The 25,535-nt window shown below is 41.2% G+C and overlaps 1 protein-coding gene across 4 annotated transcripts in view; it reads left to right on the forward strand.

Annotated features, from left to right (window-relative positions):
• Positions 1–24,628, forward strand: part of CFAP69 (cilia and flagella associated protein 69) — a 40,345-nt gene extending 15,717 nt beyond the window's left edge. For all 4 annotated transcript variants that reach the window (XM_034760399.1, XM_034760398.1, XM_034760401.1 and 1 more), the window contains 11 exons: positions 2,606–2,770; positions 4,983–5,101; positions 5,553–5,671; positions 7,323–7,404; positions 8,003–8,195; positions 8,942–9,079; positions 11,234–11,310; positions 11,747–11,944; positions 16,961–17,047; positions 20,215–20,319; positions 24,248–24,628. In XM_034760399.1, coding sequence (XP_034616290.1) covers positions 2,606–2,770; positions 4,983–5,101; positions 5,553–5,671; positions 7,323–7,404; positions 8,003–8,195; positions 8,942–9,079; positions 11,234–11,310; positions 11,747–11,944; positions 16,961–17,047; positions 20,215–20,319; positions 24,248–24,424 — 1,460 coding nt within the window. In that variant the 3' untranslated portion in view covers positions 24,425–24,628. The remainder of the gene's footprint in view (positions 1–2,605; positions 2,771–4,982; positions 5,102–5,552; positions 5,672–7,322; positions 7,405–8,002; positions 8,196–8,941; positions 9,080–11,233; positions 11,311–11,746; positions 11,945–16,960; positions 17,048–20,214; positions 20,320–24,247) is intronic.
• The last annotated feature ends 907 nt before the right edge of the window (positions 24,629–25,535 follow it).

Consider the following 25,535-nt stretch of genomic DNA (forward strand, 5'->3'; position numbering starts at 1 on the left):
ATGTGGACAAGGGGGAACAAGTGCATATAGTGTACTTAGATTTTCAGAAAGCCTTTGACAAGGTCCCTCACCAAAGGTTCTTAAGCAAAGTAAGCTGTCATGGGATAAGAGGGAAGGTCCTCTCAGGGATTGGCAACTGGTTAAAAGATAAGAAACAAAGGATAGCAATAAATGGTCAGTTTTCAGAATGAAGAGAGGTAAATAGTGGTGTCCCCTAGGGGTCTATACTGAGCCAAGTGCTGTTCAACATATTCATAAATGATCTGGAAAAAGGGATAAACAGTGAGGTGACAAAATTTGAAGATGCTACAAAACTACTCAAAATAGTTAAATCCAAAGCAGACTGCAAAGAGCTACAAAGGGATCTCACAAAACTGGGTGACTGGGCAACAAAATGGCAGATGAAATTCAATATTGATAAATGTATAGTAGTGCACATTGGAAAACGTTATCCCAACTATACGTATAAAATGATAGAGTCTAAATTAGCTGTTGCCACTGAAGAAAGAGATCTTGGAGTCATCCACTCAATGTGCAGCAGCAGTCAAAAAAATTAACAGAATGTTGGGAATCATTAAGAAAGGGATAAACAATAAGACAGAAAATATAATATTGTCTCTATATAAATCCATGGTATGCCCACATGTTGAATATCGCATGCAAATGTGGTCACCCCATCTCAAAAAAGATATATTGGAAAAGGTTCAGAAAAGGGCAACAAAAGTGATAAGGGGTATGGAATAGCTTCCATATATGAGGAGAGATTAATAAGACTGGGACTTTTCAGCTTGGAAAAGAGACTGCTAAGGGGGGATATGATTGAGATCTATAAAATCATGACTGGTGTGGAGAAAGTTAATAAAGAAGTGTTATTTACTCCTCATAACACAAGAACTAGGGGTCACCAGATGAAATTAATAGGCAGCAGGTTTAAAACAAAGGGAAGTATTTCTTCACACAATGCACAGTCAACCTGTAGAACTCTTTGCCAGAGGATGTTGTGAAGGCCAAGACTGTAACAGGGTTCAAAACAGAATTAGATAAATTCATGGAGGATAGGTCCATAAATGGCTATTAGCCAGGATGGGCAGGGATGGTGTCCCTGACCTCTGTTTGCCAGAAGCTGGGAATGGGAGACAGGGAATGGATCATTTGATTATTACCTGTTCTGTTCATTCTCTCTGGGGAACCTGCCATTGGCCACTGTCAGAAGACAGGATACTGGGCTAGATGGACCTTTGGTCTGACCCAGTATGGCTGTTCTTATGTGTTTGTGTTCTTTTACTTATCCTACTGTTATGCTCATACAAAGCATACGAGATTTTTTTTTTTATAGGGGAAAAGGCAACACGCCGCATTTATTGAGAATACAGCAATTAGTATATGCTTTTTAGTTACATACACATACAGTCCTGCTAGTTGATGTTACAGTTACCAGTCCAGAGTCTGGATTAATTTAGTGCCCAGCCAGATTGGTTGCAGAGGGGAGCCGGGCTCTGTCGGTTGCAATTTGATGCTTGTGGAGCTGTTGGCAAGACAAACCCAAAGCCCCATGGCAAAGCACCCTGTTTTTTATAGGGTTGTTGTTGTTGTTGTTGTTTTTTAATTGAAATTTATGGATTTTGCTGTGTTAGTTTATGACCAGTTACTTTTTAATGGGTGTTATTTTTTGATGGCCTAAAACACCTTTGGGCATGTTGTTTTGTTTAGTTTTGATATAATTAATTATTTTGTGTTCTAAGGGTGCCAGCCTTTACCTCAGGGTTGTTAGTTTGCCCCTTTTTAACCATGAATGCGCGCTGATGGTTTTTTGGCATTTTTAAGGGTTTTTTTAGTTTTTTTAGCTTGGGTTTTGTTTTTTGTTTTGTTTTGTTTTTTTGGCCATTTGGCCATTAACAATGGCCTTTACACTTATTTTTTTTTTTTTTTTAATACATGCACTTTTTATTTACATAAACAGTTTTTTACAGAGACCTTTAAAAGGTAACAAATAGCAGTGTTTTATGACATTGTAAATTAATGTAACTAATGTAAAGGCATTGTAAATTAGTCTTTACTAAATTTTGCACCTATCTTTTCCTACATTGGGGCCTAGGCTTTTGAAAATTTTTTAATTTAATTAACATAGACACAGACAAAATCCTGTCTGTTACTTGCAAGGCATGAATAAAAAGAAAATGGCTAATACTAGTATTCACTATTCTATTTATTTATTTTAATAGCTTAAGTTTTACTATAAAACATACACTGTATATAGCCAAAACATAACCAATTATATAGCACAGTATGCATGGTACAGCACTATTGGAGCACAGATTCCACTGAAAAAAAAACTAATCAGTAACTTATTGAGATAACTAAATTGTTGAAATAATGAAAAATACTCATTAAAAATACATTTGTTATGATAATAAAAAGTATAGTCTTAAGTATTTTAAGATTTCTTATTAGAAAATTATTTTTAAGCACAAAGCCTTTGTAATAAGGGATTAGTTACTTTGGTTTCGGTTTATTTGAAACCTGCAAAATAGCAGCTGAAAGCATAACTTTATTTTGAATCTACACTGAATTGCAAAAGCAGATGTTCATTTTGATTTATCCACAGATCCCTTCTTCGGTCAAGGTAACTGTTTCCATGGTGCGGGTGGTCGTGGCAACAAACTTGCACAGATGCGCTACAGTCTGAGAGTCCTGAGACCTGTGGTGTCCCTTTGTGACGAAGCTGTGAACCTCGATCTTTGTGATCAGGGAGCAATTAACCAACTGTTGGGTAAAGCACAATTTATGTTGTGATATTTATCCAATATATAGTGTGTTCTTCTGTTGAATATACTGTGTTTGGAATGTTGCACTTAAGTATACAAACTGGGAATATTATGTTCTGTAACTTCCTATTTTTACCTTCTAGCACATAAAATTATATGTGCTCCTTTTTTTATATTATAATATTGATGTACAATCAACATTGTGCCAAGTGGTACAGGTACTAGTTCATGGATATTAACACTTGAGTGTCGTCATTAATTAACAGCTTTGACTCTTATCTGAGATACTTCCCTTTTTTCACTTAAAAAAGGAATTAATCTCTTTCATGAAACATTTCTGTCAAAGCATGGTCTCTTGATCAGTAAGACATATCCAGATCCCTCCATGTTCTTGTGCTTTAGTTTTTAATACATGTCCCCAACTGCTGAAAAATTTCAATATGTGAGGGCACGATTGGGGGGAAAAGTGAAAACAATGTAAAAATTAATTGATTTAATTTGTTTTAATGTTGAGACACTACAACACACACACAAAAATAGAATACTTCTGTAAAGCCAAGGGATATAATTTGTAAAGTGCAAGCTGTCTAATCATTATTATTACTCTGGTAGCACCTAGGGAACCCTGTTATGGACCAGGGCCCCATTGTGCTTGGTACTGTACAAACACAGAACACAAAGATTGCTCAAACCTGCTCTGGAGGGTGGAGAGAGAGTAGTTTAGCATCCATCTTAATTCATTCTTTATCCTTTTTTGGTGAGAGTACTCACAAGGGTATGCAGACTTATAGGTCACTGAACAAGTATCCTATGATAACTTTAAACCAGACTTGACTGAACTGATCTGAATCCATGATTTAATAATAATATCTTTGTCTCATATAGCACTTTTTGTCAGTAAATCTCAAAGCACTTCACAGTTTAGGAGTGAAAGGTGTGGATCCCATTACTGTTTTGTATTCTCCGAACTCCCATATAATTTACATACATGATTATGGCCCTGATCCTTGTCTCCTGAAATCAATGGCAGAACTCCAGTTGACTTGGATAGGAGCAGGGTCAGAGACTGTGACCCTAATTCTCATTTACACTAAGACCATTTTAAAGCACTCTGGCAGAGAAAAGGGACCTTAAAATGAGCAGAAATGTAACTCTCACTCATTTTCACTGTCAGAGTGGTGTAAAGGGGCCTTAGTGTAAACGCAGAATCAGTGCCTACACTTAAGTCTTTTATCTGATAAATGTTGTGCCAGGAGAATAAGGGATAGAAATGCAGAGTAAAGCTGCTCTGCTTCTGTCCCACTCTGCATCTCAGACCACTTCTTAGTCCAATATATCATACCTGCTATAATGTACTATTTATTATTTTTAATTTGTGTCAATTGTGAAATCATGAATTGTTTACAAAGTTCTTTTTGTTTTGTTTTGCTTTTTAAATAAAACTTCCAGGAGTGCAGCAGAACCAAAATTGGAGGAATCTAATGATGGCATGATGTGGAAGATAGGGAATGTCTTATAACAGAAATTCTATTTTGGAAAGAAATAAAGGGTTTAATGTCCTTCAGTGAAAATCTAGTCCCACTGAAGTCAATGGAAAAACACCCATTCATTGCAGTGAAGCCAGAATTTCACCCCTTATTTTGGATATCAAATTATGGAGCTTTAATTTATCCTGGGAGGGTACTTAAGTGGTCTTGTCTACTTGGTGAGTTATCTTGTGGCAAGCCGGGATGTGAATCTACAGCACACCAGCTTGCTGCACGCTAACTGGTTATATGGATACTACTGCAGCATGGTGATAGTCCTGGAGTGCTGCTTAGTATTCTGCTCTCCGTACACTAAGCTGTACTCTGGGACTTGCACTGCTCTGTATCCACATGGCAAGTTAGTGCACAGCAAGCTGGTGTACAGTAGTTTGCTGTGTGGACAAGCCTGTAGTTCCACTGGCTTTAGTCCATGGGGGTCAAGGTTACACAATCTACTCCTTAATTTTCATTGTTAGCAACTAATTTTCATTCAAGAGTACTACAGGCTGTGTGAGATCTTGTGAAGCTCAGTAGATAAATCTTGTATAGCACAGGTAGATTGAGTTAGACAATAGAGTACTTGCATTGGAAAATTTTATTTTAAAAATATCAGCAAAGGTAGTAACTGGATATAATTAGGTTTCCTGTGTAAAACAGGACACTCATATTTTTAATGTGTCTGTCATTCCAGATATCTTAAAGCATATAACAAACAAATCTAAAGAAAAAGAAGATGCCATTGTACTGGAAATTCAAACTGATATATTACTTATCTTGTCTACTCTCTGTGAAAATGATCTTCATAGAAAGGTAATCCTACTGCATTATTCTGTGAGAAAAGTCAAAATATATTTTTATTTAAATTACACTGCCATTTTCTTCAAAGGTAAGTATCATTTGTAGTTCACCACTCATGAATCAAAGGCTCTCTGACAACTAGTTTCAGTGATGTTGCATTTTACTTCCATCATCTTACTCATAGTCCTTTTGAGCAGTTGACTGAACCCTGCCATTACCATTTTGCATCATCTAAATCAAGGGATGAAAATATGTTTGTTGGGGTGAAGAAATAGTGAGATAGGAAGGACTTTTAGAATCAAAAACTGAAAATCTATTTTAGCACTGACAGTATAAGGAAAAATTTCTCCTCTAGTTCATGAGGAAGAACTAATACAGATACAAGGAACATGATTTAGTTTTTGTTTCTTTGAGATTTTGTGTGTATTTAGGAAAAATACAACTTTGATTAATGTCTTAACAGGAACTGTTTGGCTGTGAAGGAGTGGATATACTTATTCCATTCATGAAGATGGATCCCAATAAGTTATATAGTGGATTAGGTCATAATCGACTCCTTTTTAGCACATTAGACAGTTTGTGGTAAGTGTAGAATTATTTTAACAACAGTAATTGTTAAAAGGAAGTCTTGTATTTTATGTTTGTAAGGTTGTTACTCTTCTCTAGACATGAAGACCTTTCTCTCATTTAAAGTGCTTAAACGTTCATTATACTATTTGACTAAATCATAATAATAAAAATATTTTTGTACACAATTCATACTAGATCTGGGGCTCAATCCTTCGTCCTAGTTTCACCCATAGCAGACAGAAAGATGCCCTAAAAGAGCAGCTTAAGATTTCTCCTGTACCAGGAAAATTCTTGGATTGCACAAGCAATAGTTGACTCTAGGCCATCCACTTCCTCCTCCCACTCTTGACACAAGTGTCCTGTTGGGAGTAAGGAAGGGCCATTCCAAGGTGGGAGGTGGAGCATCTTGTGAACTCATCCTCAGTTGCCACACTGGGTACTAGTAGCATCTCTTGTACTGTGAGCTGCCCCCAGGCAACCCAGGATTGAGGTAGTAGAAAGGTGGCTTTGAGCTGTACTGAATGAAGATTGCATCACTGATATGCAAAGAAGTTCTTTAGGCACTGGTTTCAATCTTCAGATGATGCTGACCATGAATGTGGAGAAGTAAAAGTGTCTCTAAGGGTATGTTCACACTGGCAAGTTTCTGCACTACAAGTTGTACTACTTTTATTAAAACGCTGGAATTAAACCGCTGTTGCATGTCCACACTGTGCTCCTTGTGATGCTGGAGCTCATCCATATTAGCAGCTCTTGCAACAGCAAAGACAGCCGTGCATTGTGGTAGCTATCCCACTGTGCACCTGGTTGCAGGGTACTTTGGGAAGGGTTTGCAATGCCTCATGGCGCAGGCACAATGTCACATGATGCAGGTTCCCCAATCCCATTGTTCCATGGGCATCCTACTACATTACCAGCTGCTTTTCAACTGAAGTTTGGGGGAGGAGGGAGAGAGTGTGTGTGGGGGGGGAGGCAGATAGACTGTGGTTTGGGGGGGCAGAGAGTGTGTCAGCATGCTGTCTTGTAAGTTCAGACAGAAACGGTACTTTGAAAGGGGAGGGGCGCATGTCTCCAGGGCATCCGAGTTCAAAACAATGAGCAGAATGGTCACTTGAGGCATTATGGGAAAGTTCAGCAGGCCAGTGACTGCACAGAAAGCAATCTAGTGTTTACACTGGCAATTGAGCGCTGGATCCTCTGCGCAAATAGCCTTATGACCCTCGTCAAGGTGGGGTTTTTTTGCAGCACTGCAACTGAGGAGTTTCTGCACGAAAAGTGGCTTGGCAGTGTGTACATATCTGCAGTTTGAGCGCAAAAAGCTGCTTTACTGCACAGAACCTTGCCAGTGTAGACAAGCGCTTAGTCTCCCCTGGTCCTGAGGCTGGCTGGGGCCCAAATGAGGTTGCTCTAACCTACAACAGCTGAAACAAACCTTACCAAAAAAAAAAATCTGAAATATACTTAAAATTAGTGGCTTCTTCAATCATTTTTTAACAAGTATATTTATTTGTTCTGTTACAAGCAATGTAGAGTTAATATATGTAAACATCCTATGATATATGATTTTTATGCAACACATTAAAGCAAATTATCTGCATGTTTACTAGGCTATTGTATAGCGTGAAAGGTGTTATTTTTAACATGGAAGTTATTTCCATTTAAGGTGCTGTGTCATGGGATGTTACATTGCAGAGGATTATTTTCTCGAAAAAGAGGGCATTTTTCTCCTTCTGGATTTGTTGGCAGTAGGTATTATTATTAGAGAATAACACTAGTACTAAAACATAGAAAAATAGCAACTTTTTCCTTTTTGTTACTGCTCCTCCTGAGAGTATCACATCAGTGTACCCCAGAACAGTTAATTCACTCGTTAAGTACACTCCAGGGTACATGCATATATCATACAAGTTTCTCCTTTTATCTTTGTTTTTTTAAAAAATATTTGTCGGTGTTAATTTCACTAAAATTTATATTTTAATAGATTCTTCTATTTATAGGTTATTCACTTAGGTCCTGATTCAGGAAAGCATTTAAGCATATGCTTCAGTCTCATTGAAATCAATAGGGATACACTTAAGCATGCCCTTAAGTGTCTTGATGAATTAGGGACTTAAAAGGTACTTTATAGACACATGGCCAGCATTTTACTACTAGCAACCTAATGTACTCATACAAAACTTGTGGGCCTTCCACATGCAAGTGCATGTGGAAGTTTTGTGAAAGTAATTTTGGTGACTAGTTTTGAACAGTTTGGTCCATAGGATTTCTCTGTTTTGGCTATGAAGATGGAATTTCTTTGTGTTCTAAACTACTTTCAACTCTTTTCCCTGGTCCTTGACAAAGTTAAAACAAAAGAACATATGCAACCTAATTCTTGGAATATTGGTTGAATTTTGTGACAATTCTAAAACTGCTTCTCACATCAACACCTGGAGAGGGAAAAAAGATCAGACTGCTGCTAGCCTTTTAATACATTTGTGGAAACAAGAGGAGTTGGAGCTGGGAGTCAAACATGATCAAGATGGAAGAATTGTTGGTAAGGGTTAGCAGACTTTAAACCATCTGTGTGCAGTTTCATTGAATAAAGTAGAAAATAAATTATTCTTCTAACAACTGAGTCCTTCAAATATAAATAAATTATAGTAACTCTCATTCCTATGTCAGTGCTTCTTCATCTGACCAACCTCAAAATGCCTACATATAAAGTTTAATGTATAAAACATTAATTTTGTTATACAGGTTTGCCACTAGGTGACATTTTGCTTCATTACCTGGCAAGAGAACTATTCTTAATATCCTCAACAGTCCATTCCTTTTTAATGATTGACAGTTGAACAGCTTCATTCTGCAGCTGTATATCATCTGTGTCCTTAAGGAGAGTTCTATGTCATATTTCAAAGTTTACTTGAAAGTGGTTTTCCTCTAATGCCGAGAGCTTCCTGCAAATAACTTATACAGATATAAAATGTGAAATAGCAAGAAAGGGAAAGTTTTATTGCCACAAGAAGTTATCAGTATTAATCAGCATTTCCTGGCCCAAATTCTCCCCTATCTCACACCAAATCAATGGAGCTATTCTAGGTTTGTATGGGTATACATAAAATGAGATGACTACCCCAGTTTTGGAGGTGACCAAGGATAAATAGTGAAATATACCAGTATATAGTGGTTGGCTAACATGAAGCCATATAACCTATTTTTAAAAAATTATAAAAGTTTAATAACGTGTAACCTGACACTTGTTAACTTTTTGTGTGTATGTGTGTGTTATGAAATTATTAGATGCAAAGAAACCTTTAGTTGGCAGCTTCCAAGAACAACAAGGAGTGATCCCAATGCCTGCCAACTGCCCCAGCATTGCTATCATGGAAGTGTCTGAAAACATGAGGGCAAAAATTTATTCTGTGTTATGCAAGCTAGGTAAGGAGTACACATTGCATCCCAATTTTCAAATTTGTCATTAATCTGAACTTCACCAGCAGCACAATATAGCCATTGCTATACATGCTTGACCTACATTCAGGTTAGATATCAGGAAAAACTTTCTAACCATAAGGGTAGATAAGTTCTGGAATAGGCTTCTAAGGGACATTGTGGAGTCCCCATCATTGGAAGCTCTTAAAAACAAGTTGACAAACACCTGTCAGGGATGTTCTAGCTTTACTTGGTCCTGCCACAGCGCAGGGGGTTGGACTTGATGACTTCCCAAGGTCCCTTCCATCCCTACATATCTATGATTCAGACAACATCTCCATATTGCTTCTGTAGTTCAGAACACCAGATGTGAGAAACAAATAGCATGGAAATGGATTATACAAAATTGGAAAGCTTTTTACAGCATTTAAAACTGTGTGGCATACCTCTCAATGAAGCCATGTCACATACTGGGTTTTTTTTGTCTGATATGGCAGATTCAAAAAATCTATTGTTAAGGCTTTTCCTTTCATGCCATGCTACATGTCACAAAATGCTTTAAAACTGTAAAATGATGTAAAACATACTCTAATAAATACATACTACAGTGTTGGGCTACAAGTATTTTGTGAATGTGAGATTTATAATGAGATTTGGGCAAATATAGTATCTGAACAATTCAAAATTATGTTAATTGGATATTATTATTATAATTAAACATGCACAAAAGTGAGAATTCAGTGTCCTAGTAGCTGTACCTTGCCTCCACCATCTCTGTTTACATTTATTCTTAGTAACATTTTATAAAATACTGGAGTCATTCTGTTTGCAAGGCTGAGTTCAGGAGTTAGAAGAGGCTCTCAGTACAAATCCCCGAAAGAAAGTACCAAAATCCCTGTAGTATGACTCTCCTCCTGGTGGCTACTTCTCAGCTAAACAGCTCTGCTCCTCCATGATTCATCACTTTACTGGAGCCACAGTATCATGCTTCTCAATAAGGAAGGAGTTAGCTACGTCTATCCCTTATGGCGGGGTGGCCAACCTGTGGCTCCGGAGCCACATGCAGCTCTTCAAAAGTTAATATGCGGCTCCTTGTGTAGGCACTGACTCTGGGGCTGGAGCTACAGGTGCCAACTTTCCAATGTGCCAGTGGTGCTCACTGCTCAACCCCTGGCTCTGCCACAAGCCCTGCCCCCACTCCATCCTTTCCCACCCCCTCCCCTGAGCCTGCTATGCCCTCACTCCCCCAGAGCTTCCTGCATGCCACGAAACAGATGATTGGCAGGTATGGGGAGGGAGGGGGAGGTGCTGATCGGCAGCGCTGCTGATGGGCGGGGGGGCGGGAGCTGGTTGCTGATGTATTTCTTTGGCAATGTACATTGGTAAATTCTGACTCCTTCTCAGGCTCAGGTTGGCCACCCCTGCCTTATGGAATCTGATTTAGTTTAAATAGAGGAACATTTCCTTGCCATACAAGAATAGCAGAGACATAACACCAGCCATGGCAATACAGGTGATATGAAGGTTGTGTGGACACCCAGAAGTAAAGCATTAAAACAGAATGATTTAGTTATAGGGAAGTGGCTAGCTTATCGCCAGAAGCCAGTACAAGTAACTGACAGGATTAGAAGAGAGTTTGGTGAAGATACTGTACGCATTTGTGACAACACTTTTGCATTTGATAACAGTTTGTCACACTTAGTAAGTGCCATGGTGTATTGTCTTATATTTTAAGACAAATATAGGGGGAAGGATAGCTCAGTGGTTTAAGCATTGGCCTGCTTAAACGCAGGGTTGTGAGTTCAATCCTTGAGGGGGCCACTTAGGGATCTGGGGCAAAAACCAGTATTTGGTCCTGCTAGTGAAGGCAGGGGGCTGCACTCAATGACCTTTCCAGTTCTAGGAGATAGGATATCTCCATTAATTTATTTTTGGGGGAGGGATAGCTCAGTGGTTTGAGCAGTGGCCTGCTAAACCCAGGGTTGTGAGTTCAATCCTTAAGGGGGCCATTTAGGGAACTGGGATAAAAATCTGTCTGGGGATTGTTCCCCCTTTGAGCAGGGGGTTGGACTAGATGACCTCCTGAGGTCCCTTCCAACCCTGATATTCTATTCTGTGATGTCATTCATATCTAAATAATAATTAACAATACTTTTTTAGGCTTTGAAAATTTGCCTGGTTTGTCTGCTAAGGATTTTGTCACACTCGCTATCATACGTCGATATCTTGACTTTAAAGTGAGTATTTTTTTAAATGTTACTACTTTACCATCATTTGCACATACACAAAAAATACAAGAAAAATAAAAATGTATTACCGCTGAAGAACCCCTTAATAACTGCAATATATACAAGTTATAAATCAGATTTAACACACAACCCTCAAAAGGTTTTTCTGGCTTACTCTTCTTGAGCACCCGTGCATGCGTGTGTGCGCACACACATTATGGCAACTTGTTATGGCCCCCTAATAAGGCAGTTTTGTACCACAAAAGATGGTGTGGCTGCAGATTTACATCCTGGTTCAACTCTCTGAAGACAAGCCCTGTGTAAGCATTCTAGAGAATAAAACTTAACAAAAAGGAGAGCGGGAGAGGATATGTGGATTGTATTTTGTATTTTCAGAAATAAATATAAGCCTTTTTTTAAAATAGTCTGTCTGCTTAACACACAGGTCGGAGAAGTCTGGAGTGAAATATGTGCAGAACTAAAAGAAGAAACATTCAGACCAGTCACTCCTGATGAAGAAGCCTTGAAAGTTATTTCAGAGGCATCAGAAAATGTTGGAAAGATGGTTGCCACTCTCCAGACTGAAATGCTGGAAAGTCAACAGCACCAGGAACTCCAGGAGGAAGAAAAGGTTTATTCCAAGGTAAGACATGAAGTATTTTATTCAAGAAAAGCCCACTTACTTCAGTATAAATTATTTTGCTGACTATTTATATTAGTAAGATTCTCTTGTTTAACAGAGTTCAAAGTCACACCATATTTGCATTAAGGTATTCTCTTCAGATTTCATTAGCAGTTAAAGTGAAATATTTTTTAAAAACTTAATTTTATTTCTCAAGTATTGTAATTTTGTCAATATTTAATTAGCACCATGTAAGAAACAACTGTGCAATGTATCAATGTAGAATCAAAATAGTAATCATACTGCTATGTTTGTTAGGTCTGTCTGTCGGCTTTTGCAGAAAAGGAAAGGGCAAGGTTATAATAATTGTAAAACAACCATTATAAATAGATCTCTTTCTCATAATGAAACTCTAAGGGCTGTATTTACACTTGCAGGGGTCCAGTTTTCCAAAATTGAGTTGAAACATGATTAGTGGTAAAACTGGTTCCAATACAGTTTAATGTAGAGCGGGATGAATAATGGATTTTTTTGATTCACTGGCAGTTTTGGAAACAAGGGAGATGGGGGGAGAGAAGTCCTCTTGGGTCAGTGCATTGAAAAGTCCAAAAATATTTCACACTAAAATGAATTGAAATGGTTTGACATTACTGAAACAAAAAACTTCAAGTCAGAATGTTTCAGTAATGTCAAAACAAAACATTTCAGTTCAACCCAAAAAATTTAGTTTAGACTTTCATGCATTTTGGCAAAAGCAAGCAAAGGTTTCACAAAATGGCTGGAGGAGGTAAAGATGGAGGTGGTGCTTCCCTTATAAGCTTTAGCCCTGTGGCTAGGGCACTCATTTGAAGATAGGCTCTGAACCCAAGTCTCCCATTTCTCCCATCAGGCATAAGCAGGAACTGAACGCAGGTCTCCCACACCACAGGTGTGCTACTCACTGGGTTAAAGCTTATAAGAGAGGCACCAGCACTAACCTATCTCTTCCTCTTTTGAGACTCTCTTGCTTGCTTCCATCAAAAGGCCTAAAAATGAAAATGATTTTTTTCAGATCATAGAATCATAGAACTGGAAGGGACCTCGAGAGGTCATCTAGTCCAGTCCCCTGCACTCAAGGCAGGACTAAGTATTATCTAGACCATCCCTGATAGGTGTTTGTCTAACCTGCTCTTAAAAATCCCCAATGATGGGGATTCCACAGCCTCGCTAGGCAATTTATTCCAGTGCTTAACCACTCTGACGGTTAGGAAGTTTTTCCTAATGTCCAACCTAAACCGCCCTTGCTGCAATTTAAGCCCACTGCTTCTTGTCCTATCCTCAGAGGTTAAGAAGAATAATTTTTCTCCCTCCTCCTTGTAACAACCTTTTATGCACTTTTAAACTGTTATTATGTCCCCTCTAAGTCTTCTCTTCTCCAGACTAACCAAACCCAATTTTTTCAATCTTCCCTCATAGATCATGTTTTCTAGACCTTTAATCATTTTTGTTGCTCTTCTCTGGACTTTCTCCAATTTGTCCACATCTTTCCTGAAATGTGGTGCCCAGAACTGAACACAATACTCCAGATGAGGCCTAATCAGCATGGAGTAAAGCGGAAGAATTACTTCTCGTGTCTTGCTTACAATAGTCCTGCTAATACATCCCAAGATGATGTTTGCTTTTTTTGCAACAGCATTACACTTGTGATCCACTATGACCCCCAGATCCCTTTCTGCAGTATTCCTTCCTAGGCAGTCATTTCCCATTTTGTATGTGTGCAACTGATTGTTCCTTCCTAAGTGGAGTACTTTGCATTTGTCCTTATTGAATTTCATCCTATTTACTTCAGCCCATTTCTCCAGTTTGTCCAGATCATTTTGAATTTTAATCCTATCTTCCAACGCACTTGCAACCCCTCCCAGCTTGGTATCGTCCTCAAACTTTATAAGTGTACTCTCTATGCCATTATCTAAATCATTGATGAAGATATTGAACAGAACCGAACCCAGAACCAATCTCTGCAGGACCCCACTCATTATGCCCTTCCAGCATGACTGTGAACCACTGATAACTACTCTCTGGGAACGATTTTCCAACCAGTTATGCACCCTCCTTATAGTAGCTCCATCTAGGTTGCATTTCCCTAGTTTGTTTATGAGAAGGTCATGCTAGACAGTATCAAAAGCCTTACTAAAGTCAAGATATACCATATCTACCGCTTCCCCCACTATCCACGAGGCTTGTTACCCTGTCAAAGAAAGCTATCTGGTTGGTTTGACACAATTTGTTCTTGACAAATCCATGCTGACTGTCATTTATCATCTTATTATCTTCTAGGTGTTTGCAAATTGATTGCTTAGTTATTTTCTCCTTTATCTTTCCGGGTACAGAAGTTAAGCTGACTGGTCTGTAAATCCCTGTGTGGTCCTTATTTCCCTTTTTATAGATGGGCACTATATTTGCCCTTTTCCAGTCTTCTAGACTGTCTCCCATCTTCCATGACTTTTCAAAGATAATTGCTAGTGGCTCAGATATTGCCTCAGTCACCTCCCTGGATATTCTAGGATGCATTTCATCAGGCCCTGGTGATTTGAAGACATCTAACTTGTCTAAGTAATTTGACTTTTCTTTCCCTATTTTAGATCAAAACAAAACATTTCATTTCAACATTTCCGAAATATTTCAGCTTTTTCAGTTCAGTTGAAACCATGCAAATTCACAAATAGTTTTGGTCAATATGCAAACTGCTTTTTCTGATGAATAAACTGTTTTTACTGGAAAAAAAATTGGCCCAGTTCTAGTTTAAAGGGCCAGCTCAGATGTGCCAAAATTGTGTTGGAACTTTTCTTAAAGAAAATAATTCTAGCCCATTTAGGTAGGGGACTGTCTGTTTTACATTTCATCCATGAGCTATGGTAATGCAATGTTTAGGTTATAAATTGAAATAAATCGAGAAATTAAAAATTAAGGTAATCACAGTAAAATTAATTCCCCAAAACGCCACATATAATGTAAAAGTTTTGATTACTAGATTGTTAAATCTAAATATGTATGTAGCTGTGAACATTCTAAAAAAATTCCAGAGACAGCTCTTCAAAGAAATTGGAGGTCTGGAGGCCACTAGAGCCCCAGTCCCCTAGAGCATTTTGTGTCTATTCTGGCGGCTTTTAGAATTTTTGTTTTTAATAGACCTCTACCCTATAACACTGTCCTCAGGAACCAAAAAATCTTACCATGTTATAGGTGAAACACGTTATATCGAACTTGCTTTGATCCGCTGGAGTGCGTAGTCGTCCCCCCCCGGAGCACTGCTTTACCGCATTATATCCGAATTCGTATTATATCAGGTCGTGTTGTATCGGGGTAGAGGTTTATGAATAGCTTAATTCAGGGCCTCAAAAGGGTTGGAACTGGATAAACATCTAAAAGTTAGGCTGCTTATATGAACCTATGGCATCCCTAAGATCTGCCATCCCCATATAAGAACCTTCCCCAAAAGGCTTTCTCTATTTGCCATTGTTTTCTTCAAGAGAAGCAGTGCCCTGATAACCATCTGGTATGTTCAAGAAGAGGACAGCAGACATCCACCTGATTCCCTCACCATCAACACCTCCACAATCTCCATTTCTCTCTTCCTCTCTATTCCTGAGGTAGGGCAGATCTCTTCTCTTTTCTTCCTGCCATCTGGGATCGTGGCCCTGTTTTCTTCCTTTCCACTAGGAGGACATATAGCATCTTTTTCCCCCCTCTCAAGAAGGTCTTCCTATTCGTCTCCTAATTGTAATTCCCCCTCCATTTCATATCTGTTTCCTCCCACCACAACTGATTGCATCTCTGTTCCCTCTTCCATGCAGCTTTAAAGTAAATAGGATTTGTCAAGGCTCCTTCCCCACTCTGAACTTTAGGGTACAGATGTGGGCGCCTGCATGAAAACTTCTAAGCTTAACTACCAGCTTAGATCTGGTCCGCTGCCACCACTCCCAATGGGCTAACTCCCTTCCCTGGGTAGCCTTGAGAGACTCTTCCACCAACTCCCTGGTGAACACAGATCCAACCCCTTGGATCTTAAAACAAGGAGAAATTAACCATCCCCCCCTCCTTTCTCCCGCCAACTCCTGGTGGATTCCGATCCAATCCCCTTGGATCTAAAACAAGGAAAAATCAATCGGGTTATTAAAAAAGGCTTTTAATTAAAGAAAAAGGTCAAAATCATCTCTGTAAAATCAGGATGAAAAATAACTTTACAGGGTAATCAAACTTAAAGAGCCCAGAGGAACCCCCTCTAGCCTTAGGTTCAAAGTTACAGCAAACAGAGGTAAACGCTCTAGCAAAAAGTACATTTACAAGTTGAGAAAACAAAGATAAAACTCACACGCCTTGCCTGGTTTTACTTACAAGTTTGAAATATGAGAGACTTGTTCAGAAAGATTTGGAGAGCATGGATTGATGTCTGGTCCCTCTTAGTCCCAAGAGCGAACTCCCCCCAAAACAAAGAGCACAAACAAAAGCCTTCCCCCCACCAAGATTTGAAAGTATCTTGTCCCCTTATTGGTCCTTTGGGTCAGGTGTCAGCCAGGTTACCTGAGCTTCTTAACCCTTTAGAGGTAAAAGGATTTTGGAGTCTCTGGCCAGGAGGGATTTTATAGTATTGTACACAGGAGGGCTGTTACCCTTCCCTTTATAGTTATGACAGGATTGAATGAAGGATTTCTCCTTTCTCAATCACAGAGTTGTCAATTCTGCTTTCTGTGGCCCCTTCATCATCTTGAGGGGCAGTGAAGAGCTGGTTTGCCTGGTGATGTGCCTGGTCTTTATTTGGGAGTGAGAAAAGCACAACATTCGCTAGCAGTCTCCTCTAGTCAGTACTAGAGAAGCACTGATCCCTCTCATCCTTCCAGGCAAAGGAAAAGTGCTACATTAAGAATAGCCAGAGGGGAGGCCACAAAATCAGGGTAAATAGGTGGAAGCACTGTCCAAGTATCAGGAGCAAGGAATTCAATACAGTTAATGGAAATACAGTGTGTATTACATCTCCTCAAATCTCTTGTCACATTGTAGATTCAAGCTATCCATAAGCAGAGAGAAATGGTAAATAAATCCTGGGAAAATTTCTTAACTCGAACGTCAAATTATGAGGCTTTAAAGGTAAGAATTTGTGTGTGTGTGTGGGGGGGGGGGGGTTATATTGGCAATGTTGTTATATCATTGAACAATTCCAAGCAGTTTTATTCAGTATTGAATACCAGGATATTACTATAGAAATTACAGCTGGACTCAAATCTGGTTTAGTAATGCTCTAACAGTAAGTAAGGCTCAGTGGTTAGTACACTTCCCTAGTGCTTGAGAGACCAGGCTTGGTTCTCTGCTCCATTACAGATTTACTGTGTGACCATGGGCAAGTCATTTATTCTGTCTGTACCTGAATTCCCCGCCTGTTAAATGGGGATAATAATACATCCCTAGAGGTATAGTGAAAATGAATACATTAAAGATTGTGAAGAACTTTTTGAGATCTGCTAATAAGAATTATATAATAGCTAGGGTGTATTATTTTTATTCATAAAACATAAAAGAAATGCTGTTCTTTACTGAAGACAAAGGCTTCTTGTCAGAGCCATGCAGTCACTAGTAACCCGACTGCTCCTCGATTTCCAGTCACAAAGTGGGGATGAGCACTCTCTCTGCAAGTACAATCATGCTCATGCACAAAAGCAGATACCAAAAAGAGAGGCTAAAACTGAAAATTTGGCCATCATTGTGTTTTTTTTGATAATCCCTCCCTGGGTTTTTCCCACAGCAAGTATCTGAAGATAACTTGAGGCTTGCTAATGTGTTCTGATACCAAGATCACTTTTATGGTGTACAGTATTTGCATTTACATTTCAAAAAGGACATCCAGGGTAGAATCCAAAGTAGGACAACCAGATTAATTTGGGGACTGAAGGAAATTATTGACAATGAAATATGTCTATAGCCAAATCTGTTCATTCTTGAAAAGAGACACCTGAGGAAAAAAACTGGTCTTGGTATAAATGTACCAAGTTCAGGCATATAGCAGAGATCTAGGCTGTGATCTTCTCGGTCTGTGTGGCAGGTGTAATCTGCAGTCTTGAATTGAAACTAAGCGAAGAATAAAAGTTGACTATAAAGAGAGTTTTTTGTTTTGTTTTTTTAAAACCTCCAGACTCATTAGCTAGTGTGGGGGTTCCCAAACTTGGTTCGCGGCTTGTTCAGGGTAAGCCCCTGGCAGGCCATGAGATGCTTTGTTTACCTGCGGACACTCAAGTAAACAAAGCATCTTGCGGCCCGCCAGGGGCGAACAAGCCGCAAACCAAGTTTGGGAACCCCTGAGCAATATCGTTCCGTTCAGTCAGGCTGGCTTGCTGCAGAGCCAATATCTATTCTGGGGAATGTCAGCCCACCATGCAAATCCAAAACACAAAAGAAAAACTTGCATGTTGGGAAGGTATTGATCAGCCTGGGACACCACAGCTCTCATGAGATTCCTGCCTCTTCTGCCCCTCAACTACTAATTCTAGGTCTGTCATGTCCCTTCTGACCCTTTTCTCAGCCTCTATTAATGCTTAACTTTTACAACACCCTATCTCTGAGGTAGTCCGTAGTGGGAAGAAGAGGGGGAGGGTGACCAGACATCCCGATTTTATCGGGACTGTCCTGATATTTTCTTTTTTGTCCCGCGTCCCGACCGATGTTCGGTTGGGACACTGGACAAAAAAGCAATTTTGCCCTCCGCTCCGGCGCTCACGCGCCCCCCACCCCGACTCCGCCCTCTCCTTCCCCCATTGGATCCCTCCATGGAGGGAGGAGGTTAGGAGGAGGGATGTGTGGAGGGGGGATAGAAGGAGGTGGGTCGGGCATCTACCAGGAGCACAGGAGGGCAAGGGAAAGTTGCCACGGCTGCCGGGGGCTAGCTGGGCATGGCCCGGGCTGTGTGCAGGCAGCAGCCGGGGCTGGCTCTGGCCCGGGTGGGCGGCGCGGACTGGGGGCGTGGGCCGCCAGAGACACACGGCGGAGAAGGGCTGCGGGGGCGAGACTTGTCCCAGGCAGGGCGGCCGGCGGACAGGGGCGAGGAGCCGGCCGGGGTCCCCTGAACCCATAAACTTCCCCGCCGCTGCCAGGGAGCTCTGCACCTCTCCCACTTGGCTGCACTCCAGCGGCTCGCCCCGCTGGGAAGGCGCTGCTGGTGCGCAGCTGAGCAGGAGAGGCGCGGGGCTCCCCGCTAGTGGCGGGACGTGCCGCATGTGCCCAGGGTGGGCGGGGGGGCAGGAGGCTCTGAGGGGCCGGGAAAAGCCCCGGCTCCTGTCCGCTGCCCCGCCTGGAGCCCCGGGGAGCCCCTCGGGAGACCGGCTGCTGCTGCGGCTCGGCTGTGCCAGCCCCGGCCCCCTGCATGCCCGCGCCACGCCGCCCCGGGGTTCCCAGCTCCCATGCACCGCCGCTGCCCCGCGGCCAGCCCCGGGCTCAGAGGCTCCTGCAGCCGCTTCCACGGGAGAGACAGCTTTGTCCCTGCCCAGTCCTGCTACGGGGCTCTGCCTCCTTGTGCCCATCCAGCCTGTGCCCTGCCTGGGCCCTGCTGGAGCCGTACGCCCTCGCCCACCTGGACTTCTTTGCTTCCCAGCGCTTCCTCTCGGTCCCCCCCCCCCCCGATGCTCTCTTTATCCCCAGCCCCCTCTCCATCGGGGCCACCTTTTGCCCTGGGGTGGGCAGCGCGCGCGGCCGGTGCGCTGTGTACGATCCTGCGGTGCGGCTGGGGCCTGCTAATGCCCCCTGCCCCTGCGAAACTGCTTGCTTTTTTTTTTTTTTGCTCTGCCTCCCCCCCCTTCCCCCGCGTCCCGATATTTCATCCCTGTGATCTGGTCATCCTAGGGAGGGGGGAAGCTTGGCTGCCGCAGAACCTAGCTTCTGCCTCCTGCCCCCGCTGGGGAGAGTGGTGGACGGAGGGGCTGGGGGCCGGGACCACGGCAGGGAGCTGCATGCCACTCAGAATCGGCTCGCGTGCCGGGTTTGGCACGTGTGCCGTAGGTTGCCGACCCCTGGGCTACACTTACTCTGTTCTGTCTTTTTTTTTTTTATCTCCTGGCTGAAATACCTAATTGTTTTGTTTTCCAACAGATTTTGATGAATCAGCTCATATTACAGACTTTACATTCTCATTATTCATACTTTCGTTAAAAGTAAATAGAAATTACCCTTCATGTTTTATTTTATAATACTAATTACATGTTCTCTGTCTGGTTGCATGTGGTGCGGTGCTGAGTCTCATAAAAATAACTCTTACTTTGCTAAATCTTTAGAAAGCAAAAAGACTTCAGGAAAAATCAATAGACGCTTCTAGATCAAAGTCAAGACCACAGAATGCAACACTCCACTCAACTGAAATTAAAGGCCTGAATACGACAGTAAGTAAAGTTTCCAGGCATTCAGCTTAACTCACAATAACAAGCTAATAGAAATAAAATAGTGTAGTTTAGGCTCAAGTTTAGGCTTAGTTAGTTTTTGTTTGTTTGTTTTTTAATGTTAGGCTCCCTGTCCGTTCCAGAAATGAGTTGATCTCAGTCTGTTCTATCTTTTGTCCAATCCTCTCTTTTCCCAAGTTGCTTTAAGAAATGTCCTTGATGACCAGACCCAAGCATGTGAGGTTAAAGTACTGTGCCTTTTTTAGCAGAAAGATGTCTATTATGAATGCACATGTTTTGATGCCTTTGATGCTTCAGAAAAGGGTTTTTATCACAAAGGCCTTTTCCAGCAGTGTGGCTTTTACTCCTTGAGCCTGCAAAGATCATGAAAGAGTCCTGAAAGCATTCTTGATGGAAGTTAGTCTTGTCTTTTAGGTAGATGTCTGCACAGAGCCCCACCCAGCATAGTTAGTAAGCACCACTTCTACCACTGTAACACATCCACAGGCATCAGGGAATTGAAATTGGTCAGAGAAGGTCTCTGTGATCTGAAGCTATTGTAAAGAAATTCAGGCATGTAGGCTCTACCATTTATGGGTCAATCAGGGTCCAGACACCCCAAGGGGAGCATAGGGGTTTTGAACTCCTAAGAATAAGCACTTGAATCAACTGATGGTATACCATGTTATTGTGCATAAAAATATGCAAAGTAAAATCTTTTATGAATGCTTGCAATGTTCTGAACTCGATGGTCATTGAGATATGTATAAAAACTGTGGTTACAAATCTTTGTATTGATGTGTATATACAATAGTATGTTCATGTCCAGTACTACAATTTCAAGTACACGTTATAGCAAGGAGGAGGGGGTGGCAGCTCCTGCCAAGCCGGTTATTTTACACAAAATTAACTTCAAGTACCCATCCATTGCCCAGTTAGAAAAAAATCATTAGGAAATGAGAAAACACTGAAACAGCTTGAAACGGAAAAGAAAACCCCAGACTTGGAAAACTAAGGACTTCTACGTGTAATGCTGACAGACCCCGGTCATCGGCGATCAGGATAGAACTGGGGACATTTGGAGCTTAGTGCATGAGCCTCTACCGCATGAGCTAAAAGCCAACTGGCTGGTAGCTAAGGCTGTAGAGCAAACTCATTTTCTCTCTCTCTTAAGTGGTCTCAGTGCCACTAGATGGGACAGAACACCACACCCAAAAGGTGTGTGGGTTACATACACACTACCACTTATGTCGGTATATGTCACTCAGGGATGTGAATAAGTCACCCCCCTTAGTGACCCAAGTTACTCTGACCTAAGTGCCAGTGTGGACAGTGCTATGTCATCAGGAGAGCTTCTCCACTGACATAGCTACTGCCTCTCGCGGAGGTGGTTTTCTTATGCTGACAGGAGAGCTGTCTCCAGTTGGCATAGAGCGTCTTCGCCAGACGCTTTACAGCAGTGCACCTGCATCGGTGGGTCATTTCCCCTGTCATGAATCCCCATAACTTGAGAGAGGGGGGAAAAAACTGCAAACCCTTACAAAGGAAGGGATTGGAAGTGAAGGACATCCAAAAACTCAGGGCCAGCCTGTAGGCAGAGTGTGGTCTGTGGAAAGCTCAATTCTTTCTGTGACCGAGGGTATGCTGAGAAACTGTTCAGAGGCAATAAGTAACTTATATTAGAAAATGGAATTTAGCTAATATGGAAATGTAAAGCCTGAAGTTGCATCTTTGTTTGTTTTCTGTGTAACTTTTATGTGTTTGCTTTTTCTTCCTATTTCATCTTTGAATCTGATTTTTTTTTCTATCTGAGGGGTTATTTTTACACCAAGCAGGTATCTGTTGTGCAAACTGTGTGGAGTGTATGTGCCAAAGTGAACTGATAACTGGGAGCAAGTTTCACTACTTCAGGGATGAGGAACCAGAAGGGAAAAGTCTGAGCACCTGGTAGATAAAAATGCCTGGTAGACTGTTTTGGGGAGACTTGGAACTGGGAGGACTTTTGGGATCACTCTGCAAAGAGTAACTAGGCTGGTGGAATCCACAGCAAGACCTTTATGTTTGTAGGTTGGTTACTGGTGTCAGGGCTCTGAGCTATAGCAGCATATCATTAAGGCACCCAAGGTAGGAGGTCAGGCAGTGGCAGAATCCATAACATTGTATACAACCAGTTGATTCACTTGCTTAGTCTTTGGCATTCAGACCCCGTGTACTCCCCTTGTGCTGTCTGAACCTTGATATCACAGGAGGACTTCTATGAAAATTTTGGAGAGACCAGGACCTTGTGCCTCTGTCACTGGGAAGACCTGTGCAGCTCTTAATGACTTCAGTAAGGACTTCCTTTCCAGTTATCCATTCCTTCACAGATGTCCCATCTGATGTGGCTGAAGACAAAGTCTTTGGAAAACGAAAGTTCAAGTTTAATCCAGTCTTTTCCCTTCTCTTTATTACCTTATATGAGTGTGTGTGTACAATTACCTCTTCCTCAGAAGATTTCAGATGTTTTCAGGATCTTCTTGGGAGCATGACAAAGTCTCTGTGTCTTGAACTCTTGACAGTCCAGGAGAAGACTTGCTATCTAACATTTTGAAGTTGAGATGAAAAGAAGAAAATCGCCATTCCAGTCAGTGCCTCATGAAGGCAGCTCAGGGCTTCTGACTGACTTCTGTCTGCTTCTATACCTGTGGGGTCCTGTTGAGCAGAGAAGATGTAGCAAGTTTTTTTAATGTGGATCTTATTAAATTTTTTGGACATGTTGCCTTGAATTGTTCCAGCATCTGCAGAAAAATCAAGGAGAGATGAGTCCATGCTACAAAAAGAAAATAAATTTAGCAGTAGAACGTCATATTCATCGGCAACACTGCACATGAGAATTTCAAGTTACACACATTGCTGTCAATCTACAGATCGTATTTGTGGAACAAGAGTCTCTCTGCACCCAGATCCCTCCACTAGAATGTTCTCTGTATGTGAGGAGGGAGGAATCTAGGATGATTGTTGTAGAAGGCCAAATATGGTCTAAAGAGCTCCATATGTTGTTGGTTTGTTTGGTGGAGACTACAGTTAGTATCTGCCATTCAGACCTGAGACTTCTGAGCTTTCCCCTGAGGTCTCCAGTCCAGGATACAGGATTTGCCATTCCAGATCTTTAACCTGTTCAGTTTAAAGATGGCTATTATAATGGAAAAACTGTGGGTCTCTAGAAGACCTAAAGATCAAAACAAATCTCATCTAGAAGCCACTCCACATCAAACTCTTATCCCGTCCTCCCTCTCCCTCCCCCCTACCCACACCAGGAATCCATTACAAAACATTGAATGTCTAATGTTTCTGAAGGCAATAGATGAGAGCGGTTAGAAGAGTATCAGAGAAACAGGTTCTAGTCTCCTTATTTCCTTATTCTCAAGGCATAATCAAGCCTGGTGGAGAGAGTTTGTGGGGGTGATATGATGCACTAACATATATAACTAGGGATTCTGGGAATCAGTTACAGAATTATCTTTGAATATAAACATTGGAAATACTGCTCTCACCCTCGTTTATAAACCAGCCTAAGGAAGCCAGTTGACCAATAAATTACAATCCACATGTTTACTTCTTCACTAAAATACTTGCAACACTGCAAATCCAAATAGCAGAATACATTGCACAACATCTTATTCTTCTAATGAGAACTTGATTTTCTTTTCTTACATGCTAAAGATCAGACATAAAGGCTGAGCAGCATAGTGCATCAAGAAGCTGTTCAACCTACATTATTGATAGAATAATTATGTATATTGTTTAAAGAGTATTTTGAGAGGAGCTAGGAAACCTTCATAATGCATCTCCAGCTTCTGAGTAGCATTTTGAAAAGACAGGGCCTGTGATTTAACTCTCATTTCATTTTAAAGACTAATATGAATGTCAAGCCATTTGTTTTGTTTTCTAGATTGCATCTGGTCGCTTGGTAACTGTAGAAAGTACACCTTCTGAATTAACTGGAGGGCCTCTGGCTGACACAGACCTTGCTCTTAGAAAGTTCTCTGTTCGTGGAGGAGCCTTAAAAAAGATCAAAGGAGTTAAAGTGTTGGACCCATTCAAGAAAGATTCAGTATCTGTAAAGTAAACATTGTCCTGTACTGTTTCAGACAGTGCTTTGTATTTTTTAGTTAATATATTTCCAAACATAATTTGTAAGATATAATCTATTTGTATTTCTTTGATTAAATATATAGAAGATCTTGATATTAATTATTATAGATGAAAATATATTTTTGCTTTACAAAAAATGAACATTCCAATGTTCATGAATAAAGAATTCCATGCAATATGTATTCCAGAGGTTCATTGATTCTGATCATTGAAGCCAGCTGTGCTAAGCTCAGTTTACCCTGACTCAATAGCTGGCTGGATGTCCCTCAGTTTCCCCTGTTGGTACCATAAAGTACACAAACTTCAGAAACCAGTTGTCAGCTTCCAGGTGCAGAGTGGCCCACTAACTCTCCCATGCAAGTGAAGATACTCTAGAATATCCTGCTCTTCCTAGATTTTTCAGGCCTCCACTGGTCTTATTCCATCAGTTCCTTCCCAGACAATTGCCCAAATTCCCTCTTGGCAGAGAATTGTGCCAGTCCCACCCGAGCCTCTTTCGAGAGACCTCCCTAGCCCCACTGGTCCCCTGCATGAGCAACAGTCCTTTTTATATAAGAACATAAGAAAGGCCGTACCAGGTCAGACCAAAGGTCCATCTAGCCCAGTATCCTGTCTACCGACAGTGGCCAATGTCAGGTGCCCCAGAGGGAGTGGACCAACAGACAATGATCAAGTGATCTCTCTCCTGCCATCCATCTCCATCCTCTGACAGACAGAGGCTAGGGACACCATTCCTTACCCGTCCTGGCTAATAGCCATTAATGGACTTAACCACCATGAATTTATCCAGTTCTCTTTTAAACTCTGTTATAGTCCTAGCCTTCACAACCTTCTCAGGTAAGGAGTTCCACAAGTTGACTGTGCACTGCGTGAAGAAGAACTTTTTTATTTGTTTTAAACCTGCTGCCTATTAATTTCATTTGGTGACCCCTAGTTCTTGTATTATGGGAATAAGTAAATAACTTTTCCTTATCCACTTTCTCCACATCACTCATGATTTTATATACCTCTATCATATTCCCCCCTTAGTCTCCTCTTTTCCAACCTGAAGAGTCCTAGCCTCTTTAATCTCTCCTCATATGGGA

Source organism: Trachemys scripta, chromosome 2 (assembly GCF_013100865.1).
Source record: "Trachemys scripta elegans isolate TJP31775 chromosome 2, CAS_Tse_1.0, whole genome shotgun sequence".
NCBI classification, from domain to species: Eukaryota; Metazoa; Chordata; order Testudines; family Emydidae; genus Trachemys; species Trachemys scripta.